The 9302-nt window shown below is 36.6% G+C and overlaps 2 protein-coding genes across 2 annotated transcripts; one reads left to right on the top strand and one right to left on the bottom strand.

Annotated features, from left to right (window-relative positions):
• Positions 1-1130: 1130 nt before the first annotated feature.
• vls (valois) lies at positions 1131-3245 on the top strand. The gene is made up of 6 exons (XM_017611694.1): positions 1131-1173; positions 1233-1744; positions 1807-1995; positions 2055-2226; positions 2282-2477; positions 2534-3245. The coding sequence occupies exons 2-6, from the start codon at positions 1394-1396 to the stop codon at positions 2712-2714; spliced, it is 1089 nt and encodes a 362-aa protein (XP_017467183.1). The 5' UTR covers positions 1131-1173; positions 1233-1393; the 3' UTR covers positions 2715-3245.
• A 446-nt stretch (positions 3246-3691) lies between these two features.
• Positions 3692-7476, bottom strand: Bdp1 (transcription factor TFIIIB component B'' homolog Bdp1). The gene is made up of 4 exons (XM_017611695.1): positions 7160-7476; positions 6375-7096; positions 5303-6294; positions 3692-5172 (listed from the first exon to the last, which is right to left on the bottom strand). Exons 2-4 carry the CDS (start codon positions 6997-6999, stop codon positions 4282-4284), a joined length of 2508 nt encoding a protein of 835 aa, XP_017467184.1. The 5' UTR covers positions 7000-7096; positions 7160-7476; the 3' UTR covers positions 3692-4281.
• Between the last annotated feature and the right edge of the window lie 1826 nt (positions 7477-9302).

Here is a 9302-nt window from a genome sequence, read left to right on the forward strand (position 1 = left end):
AGTCTCGTTGGATTTCTGGCAGCGATTCTCCAGCTCCATCTGGTAAATCTGTCTCCTGTGCTCGCTACCATAACGTCTTTCCACTGCACCCATTAACGCATCGTAACTGTTCCTTTCACAATCAGGAATAGTCTGCAAGATTTCCGCTGCAGGTCCTTTTAATGCAACGAACAGTGCAGCGGATTTATCCTCCATGCTCCAGTGATTTGCTGTAGCTGTCTTCTCAAACTGGAGCTTAAAGGCCTGGAAAGGAATAGTGCCATCAAAGGATGGAGTCTTTACCTTGGGAGCGTTCGTCGGATTAGCTGGACGATTCAACTGCAAACCCCGGAGACGATCTTCAAGCTCATCCACCTTAGCTTCGACTTTGTCCTGTTTTTCCTTAATAAGCGCTTCGATCTTTAAGTCCTGAACTTTCGCCATTTTCAGTAGTTTATCCTTCGGGATTTATTTAACAATCCCACTTCTGACACCAATTGTTACGATTATCCTGGAAACCTCGTCCGGATTTCCCAAATCTCTCGGTTCGTATCGCTGGATTGTTAAATAAATGCAATCGATGACCAAATTGTAGTACAATTAACTTTATTGTACAACAAACAATTTACAATACTCGCTAATACAGTAAAAACACTTTACAATACTTGTTAAAGCAATAACAGCACTTAACTAAACTTATATCTTGCTTATTCGCAACTCACTTCTCTGCTCACTTTACTTGTACCTTGTTGTCTTGTAACTAACTCACCTCGCTGTGGCGGCGGCCTTATATACCTGCGCTGGCACTTATGGCAACTCTAGAACATTCTGAAGTTTATCGCTCATTCTCTTTCTCCCGCTGTTCGCAGTGTTCATCCAACTTGACGTTTCTCTTTGTGGAACATTCTACGTCGTTCTTCGAACATTCCGCCTATTTCTCGTTGTTCGCTTTGTGTTGCCGCAGTATTCGCCACAATATTTCGAATAGGAACTTATAACTTTTTTACCATCTGCAAAACTGACGAAGTGGCAACCATCTAAAGAAGGAGAAATCAGCTGACACGGACAAATCTAAATTCCGCAGATTTCTGCGCTACGGGCTACAACTACAGAAAAATTCTGCGGTGTTGAGTTTTCATTTACATGGCGCTTTGGTAAGACAGATCGTGTCAGCTGACTCGGGTTTACGAACCGGTAGGTTTACGTTCTTGACTAATTTCAGCTTTATTATTATTCAAATGTGGTATTCACAGTTTTCGGTCCTTCTCTATACTTTACGTTCTCTGCAATAACCTCAAAACACGTCCACCAACTCTTTGAAAAGTTATTTCTATAAAAATATTGGCGTTATCTCTGCAATAAACTACGTAAACTCAACATTTCCATTTTAACACTAAATGCGCCTTAAAGAAAAATGTTTCCCATAAAACATTGTGTGTTATATAGAACACCGGAGGAGCATCAGCCTCCAGATGATAGCAGTCTTGCAGGCAACACAGAGTATCCTAATCTGAACTCTCGCGATTACGCCAAGCGGCCATTAAATCGGCATATACGCATGCATCAACCATGGGAATGTATTGCAGTTAATACAGAACAAGAAGCGATAATAGCTACAAATAAATTGTCGGGCCGCGAATGGTCTGGATCCCTTTGGGGATTTGAAAATGTTGGCGATGGAACTACGCTGAAACCAGCGAAAGCGTGCTACAAATTACAATGTCAAACTCTAATTTCCTGCTTACAATTTATTGCGGATAATATTGTAAGATTAAACCGATTATAGTATTATAGTGTTGATATACATTGAAATTTTTCCTTTCATAGTTTATGGTGGCAATGCGTTCTGGCCGTGTCCAATTATGGTCTACCAAATCAGAAGTCCGCAATCCCCACACACCTTATTGTATGTTCTTGATAGGCGAGAAATGTGAGCATATGCGTCCTATTACCTGTTTGAACGTGAAGACGAATGCAGAACATGCAATCACGGGTAGCAAAGATGGCACTTTGAAAGTAAGTTTGCCATAAAAATATTGTGTAAACATTTCTGTATATGAAATGTTACTTTTTAGGTCTGGGATATTGGCTGTGGTGACCTTTTCTCGGTACACACATTTCGGTATGCGCATACTGACGTAGTCACTAGCATTGCAACGTCACATAAGGAACCTTCTGTATTTGCCACATCCTCTTTAGACCGTAGTACACTACTTTGGGATGACAGACTTACAAGACCGGCATTAGGTACCACAAATATAAAAAAAGAAAAGTTGAATTATTATTTTCTATATACTCCTAGCACTATATGAAAATCATTCATCTCGATTTAAACATTTGGCATGGGCCCATGCCAATGAAATTCCGGCCAATGACCATATTATATATTTAGGTGATGAGTCTGGCTTTGTGCACACAGTTGATGAACGCTTCCCAAACAAATTTGTGCAGAGCTCAAGATGCTTAAACCGATCAATTCACAAAATGGTGCCAATAGAGTAAGAAAAAAACCTTGAATTCAAAATTTGAGAATACTATATTACTTATTTTCCAGAAACAAAATAGCTGTTATTGGAGACACAAATATTGTGAAAGTAATTGATGCAAACAACCACAGTATCATCTATACAAATGATGAATCCCAGAACTTTGTACGAGACGCTGTTTGGAAAGGCGCCTCGAAGCTACTTACTATTGGTTATGAAGGCAAACTACGTATACACAATTTACTATAATCAACTATAACCAAAGTTAAACCATTACAAATTTTAATTTTGTTTTATTTATTCTTGGATCATATTTAATGTTTAATAATAGCGAGAAGTAATTCAAAGTTTACGTTTTTGAGATGACGCCAAGCAATAAAATAAGAGATAAAGAGAATATGTTCAGTCTAACAGATAACTAAACTTCACAAAATATTGCGAATATATGTGGCTTTCCATCTGTATTTTTGTATACCAACTGTATGAATTGACCAAACTTTTATTGCGTTTTCCCACAAAATTGAAATTTTAAAGTAATACTCTATGTTATTAAACGTGCGATGTGTAAAAGTAATATATTTAGAACACATACTATTGAAATTTGGTTAAAGTAACATTAATATTAATCATTCTATTAGCTTCAATACAAAATCGATATTGCATTCAAAAGAATTAATTGATAACATTCCTGAAACGATTTGGGCTATAAAGAGCCACTAAAGAATGGAAAAATTTGTTGGCGAGTGTTTTGTTGTTGGCAAGCTAAGCGAATACCGATCATATTCTCTCATAAGCATTTCGACCGTAAAATTATAATAAAAAAGGTTTATATAAAATATATGTACAGTTACTCACAAAATTAAGCGTACAGGTATTTATTGTTAATATTCGCAATGTTTTGAATGCTAAAATTTTTTTGTTTATTTTGTTAAAATATGGCTTATATTTTAGCAAACTCCATTTAAATCCAAATGATACTGTGTACAAAAATTAAGAAAAATCTGCAAAGTTTGAGCAGAATCGCGAACTTTTTAATACGAATTTCTAAAAGGAATTCAGGTATGCGGTTTTATAGCCCATTAAATTTTGTGTAATAATGTCCTACGCATTTTTTCCATACAAAAAATTGTCCTAATTTTTTTTTGTAGCCATTAAATTTTAGTAAAATAATGTGCAAGTTTCATTTTTATTACTATACTAAATTTTAATGGGCTATAAAACTGCATACATGATTTTTTTTTAGAAATTCGTATTAAAAAGTTCGCTGAAACTTTGTTGATTTTTCTTAATTTTTGTACACAGTATCATCCTTGCATTTAAACGTGATTTGCTGAAACATAAGCCATATTAAAGCAAACAAATTCTCAAAAGTCAACGCGAATTTTTAGACATCGGAAACTTGCACATTATTACTATACTAAATTTTAATGAGCTATAAAACTGCATACATGATTTTTTTTAGAAATTCGTATTAAAAAGTTCGCGATTTTGCTGAAACTTTGCAGATTTTTTTTAATTTTTGTACACAGTATCATCCTTGTTTAAATGCGATTTGCTAAAACATAAGTCATACTTTTAAAACAAAATTAACAAAAAAAAAAATAAATTTAGCAGGTAAAACATTGCGAATATTAACAAAAAAGAGTCGTACGCTCAATTTTGGGAGTAACAGTATGATGTTGATATCAGTTGTATTGATTTTTTCCTTAATAAAAATGCGCAATAAAAACATTTATATAAATTAGAATCTGCCAATGCAATTTACAAGTAGCTTATTTGTACACGGGCGTCTCCTAAGAATCAAATGTGAAAAATGTTAGTTCATCACAGACAGAACGCCCTGCACTATAGATTCTGGTATATCCAGGGGCTTGTCGCACAGTTCGCCAGTAGTTTTATCCATCATATAAATTTCGTTTACGACTTGGTCTGGATTGTCAGGTTCCAGTGTAGAGACTAGTACTAAAGATCCGTCAGCTAAATCAATTAATATTTGTTGTATATCACACTCGTCTAAATCACGGTGAGAAACTGACATTGGTGTGGCAGGCATGGCATCCATCAGTGTTAGATCGTCCCCTTCTTCCAACGTATTAACTGTCCCATCATCCAAATCAACAAATGTTTTACTTTCAAGTGTTGTTGGCACTTCATAGTTTGTAATGTCTTCGTTATTTGGTATTATCATTTCATTACTATTATCTGGTGCGCCAGAACTATTAGGTGTTATGTAAGTGATAAATTCTTCGATTTGGTCTAACCGGCTTTCTACGTCTAAAAATTCCTCTGCATCTATTTTGGGAATGCGGGAATTTTGGAAGTTGATTTCATAGTTGGCGAAGTGCTCAGTTTTGACTACATAGTTTGTTGGTTGTGCTGTCTCAAGTTTTACAGGCCTGATTTCCGTTGAAATAGTTGGTACCAAAATTGTGGTGGGCTTCACAGGCTCTGCTGGTGGAACAACTTCAGCTTTATCGTGTAATACATTTTGATTGGGTAGCAATTTTTGTTTTTTTAAATGTATAGCTTTGGGATCATCGTTAACAGGATTCTCTAGTTGGTGTGGTGCGACTTTAGGCCTCTTAGCGCTTTCAGTTTTTTTCTTTTCGCCACGACGACTCAATTTGCGTTTAACAACATTTTCATTCTCATACACATCATCGCCGTTTTTGAGAGAACGTGCTGCTGTACTGCCGCTGATTTTCACCTGCAAATTGAATAAATTAAAACTATTATTTTCGTGTGAAGTTGTGTAGTGTAAGAAAGTAAATACACAATTGTATTACTGCTTAAAAGTAATTATTGCAAAATGTTACACCAAATTTTGGAAACTTAACCTTTTTTATTGCCTTAGCCTCTTTTGCATGTATTTCTTTCCAACGCTGTAAAGCTTCTTCTCTCTCGCGTTCTTCAGTCTCTAATTGCGCTTTCAAATCATCGATATTAAAAAGTTTTGGATAAAGCAGTGCCTTGTTTATCAAAGCCAAATTGCTACGTTCTTCTTTCTTAAATTTAAGTTTTAAGTCACGCCGCGTACGTTTCGGAAAGAGTTGGCACATCAATGAGAAGTCTGTTCCTACAGTTTGTAAGCACCGGTAAAACTTTATTGTCTCTTCAGGTGGCCATTCCTTTGTACGTTTTTGACGCTTATAAAAGCCATTCATGCCAGTGTTTTCATCAAGAAATATTAACGATGAATTAGCCAGCACTTTTCGCGCCTCTTGCTCCGCAGTGGTTTCAATTTCCAAAGTTTTCTCATCGAGTATCAAGTCCCCATTCGCATTTAATTTCAATTGTGGGACTGGCATTGCATTTTTTGAACCCTCAGTTAATTCTACCTTGGAATCTACTGCTGTATGCTTTATATCGTTTTCATCTATTGTGGACTCCTTTTTAATGGTGGACACTGCTGTGCGCTTCTCCATTGGGTTGGTTACTGGGTTGTAATAGATTAAATCAAACATTTTTAAAGAAGATTTGTCGAGGTGGCCATTAACCATGCGCCAAGAAAAATCTCGTCGAGAATAGGGGCGATTGGTGTGCTCATCATTTTTACGAAGCTTTGATTGCGTAACAAATGAATCTGAAAATGCGGAACAATTTGACTCCGTACGTATTCGGCTCAATCCCATTGCAGGCGTGAATTTATGCGGTGTAAAGTGATGTTGTCCAGTACTGGAACTTGTGGTTAGCGAGGATTGAATCATAGATGCCGAGTAGTGACGCTCCCTTCGATGTGTAAGGGGATTTATTTTTTGCACGGTTACTATTTCAGCTGTATCACCCTCTATAGTTGGTCCTGGATCTTTCGATTTAATATCTAGAGTTGCTGGATTATAAAAACGTATATTTTATATACATATACATATCTACATATGTATATACTTAGAGGAAAAATAATATACTGACTTGGAGTGTCTTCCGATGATACTTGCACAGGATTTGCTGTGTTGGCATAACTATTTCGTCTCTGAAACAAAGGCACGGGGCGAATTCGTTGACGCCCTTGTTGCTTTAGGGGTGATGCAGACTTTTCTGGAACAGATTTTTGCATGTCTAATTGCAATATACTCTCCTCCATATCATTATAAAAGACATCGTCTGCGGGGACATTTGGAGTTATTTGGCTATTACTACGCGTATATTCAATACGGGCGGGACATTTAAACGAGGTGTCATATGATGATTGGTTTGATATGATCTTATTTGAAATATTTTTATTACTTTTCTCCAAACTTTTGTTGATATCTTCTATGGTTTCTTTAGCAGCATTATCAGTGATAACCTGATTAGGTTTATTTTTGAGAGCAGATATACTGGGGGACAGGTCACTGTTTTCTTTATTCGCAACAGTGGGATTCTTCGGTTCACATATATGTACCATTTGTTTGGAATCTTTAGCAAGCTCTTCATTTTTATCCTCTAAACTAACACCGTTTACAGGCTTTGTTGCTTGCTCTGATTTCACATCTCGCGATTTCCTCTTTGTTGTCAAAAGCGCAGCGGCTTTTATACGCGGCCGGCGCATAGCCATGTTGCTCTTTGTATTGTATATTTATATAACCATAAAAGTATATACCCAATTTAAGGCTGCTTATTTTTTGGCCCGATTGCGCAGTCAACACTAGTGCCTAGGAGTGAATTGTAAAACACGTTCTTTTAAGTCGCTAACAATTTCAAAAATAATTTAAAACCTCCGCCGCTCCTTTTTATCGGGTAACGAGACTTCAGGACGACCTCTTTTTTTTAATAATTTCAGGTTTTTAAATCCCATTGCAAGCCAATAGAGAAATGCGATAAAATTAGTCAAATTTCACCGATATATTTATTAATTGAATGAGGTTGGTAAATTTGCCAACAATGCAGAAAATACTTGAGAAAAAACAACAGGGTGAAGCATGTAATTCACGTTTTGTTTATTGGAGTGTTTCTGTATTTTCTTCCACAGTTGATCCTTTTGCCACCCAACCGACGTTAGCACCTCATTAGTTAAGCTGAAATTAGTCGAGAACGCAGAACGTATACTTAAACGCAGTCTGAATACGCAGAATTTTGTCGATTCCTGGAGTCCTCAGTATTGCTTACTACACTGTTGCCACTCATCAATGCCATTTCATAAACTTACCCTTTCAACTACAATTATCGTGCTATAATAGATTTTAGCTAAATATAAACTACTTAGTTCTCAAGAAAAACTTTATTCAATAGTAAATTTCAAATATTTTGAACATATTGTTACGATTATCCTCGAACCCTCGTCCGGATTTCCCAAATATACTCGGGCTCGTATCGCTGGATTGTTAAATAAATGCTAACGATGACCAAATTGTAGTACAATTAACTTTATTGTCCAACAAACAATTTACAATACTTGCTAATACAGTAAAAACACTTTACAATACTTGTTAAAGCAATAACAACGCTTTACTACTTGTTAACACAATTAAACTTATAGCTTGCTTATTCGCAACTCAATTCTCCGCTCACTTTACTTGTAGCTTGCTGNCTGCGCTACGGGCTACAACTACAGAAAAATTCTGCGGTGTTGAGTTTTCATTTACATGGCGCTTTGGTAAGACAGATCGTGTCAGCTGACTCGGGTTTACGTACCGGTAGGTTTACGTTCTTGACTAATTTCAGCTTTAAAGCTTCACTGGCGCCATGTAAAGCTCAAATTAGTCAAGAACGTAAACCTACAGGTACGTAATCCCGAGTCAGCTTGTAACGAAGCGTTTTATTCGCCCCGCCGCTTCTTCTACGATGCTGGGGTATACTCGCCGTGTCCAGGGTTCGTTACAATAAATTTGTAGTTTCGGGGCTCTGGTAAATCGCACTTTATTAATTTAATTTTCTTAGTTTCTACAAAGAACATATAACAAATAACAAAATTTGCTGGCGTCACTTGCAGTGGTTGGGTAACGGCTTCCTGTCCCGTTATGGGCCCGTTAGGCGGTAGTGGCGTGGCTTCAATTCTGGTGAGCAGCGCTCTGTTGACGCCGTTGAATGGCGCGCTGCTAGCCTCGGTACGCCTGTCGTGCGCTGNATGTCAGCTGATTTCTTCCTTCTATAGATGGTTGCCACTTCGTCAGTTTTGCAGATTGTAAAAAAGTTATAATTTCCTATTCAAAATACGTTTAAAATATTTGAAATTTACTATTGAATAAGCTTTTTTGTTGAAAACTAAGTAATTTATATTTAGCTATGATCCCTTATAGCACGAAAAATTGTAGTTGGAAAGATAAGTTCATGAGAAGGCATTGAAGGGTGGCAATACTGTAGTAAGCAATACAGAGGGCTCCAGTAATCGACAAAATTCTGCGTATACAAACTGCGTTTAAGTATACGTTCTGCGTTCTTGACTAATTTCAGCTTAAATGAAAACTCAACACCGCAGAATTTTTCTGTAGTTGTAGCCCGTAGCGCAGAAATCTGCGGAATTTAGATTTTTCCGTGTCAGCTGATTTCTCCTTCTTTAGATGGTTGCCACTTCGTCAGTTTTACAGATGGTAAAAAAGATATAAGTTCCTATTCAAAATATGTTTAAAATATTTGAAATTTACTATTGAATAAGGTTTTTGTTGAAAACTAAGTAGTTTATATTTAGCTAAAATCTATTATAGCACGAAAAATTGTAGTTGAAAGGGTAAGTTTATGAAAAGGCATTGATGAGCTTTAAAGCTGAAATGAGTCAAGAACGTAAACCTACCGGTACGTAAACCCGAGTCAGCTGACACGATCTGTCTTACCAAAGCGCCATGTAAATGAAAAATCAACACCGCAAAATTTTTCTGTAGTTGTAGCTCGTAGCGCAGAAATCTGCGGAATTTAGATTTTTCC

The sequence above is a fragment of the Rhagoletis zephyria genome, unplaced genomic scaffold, assembly GCF_001687245.7.
Source record: "Rhagoletis zephyria isolate East Lansing unplaced genomic scaffold, Rhagoletis_zephyria_1.1 Rzeph_scaffold_00444, whole genome shotgun sequence".
NCBI lineage: Eukaryota > Metazoa > Arthropoda > Insecta > Diptera > Tephritidae > Rhagoletis > Rhagoletis zephyria.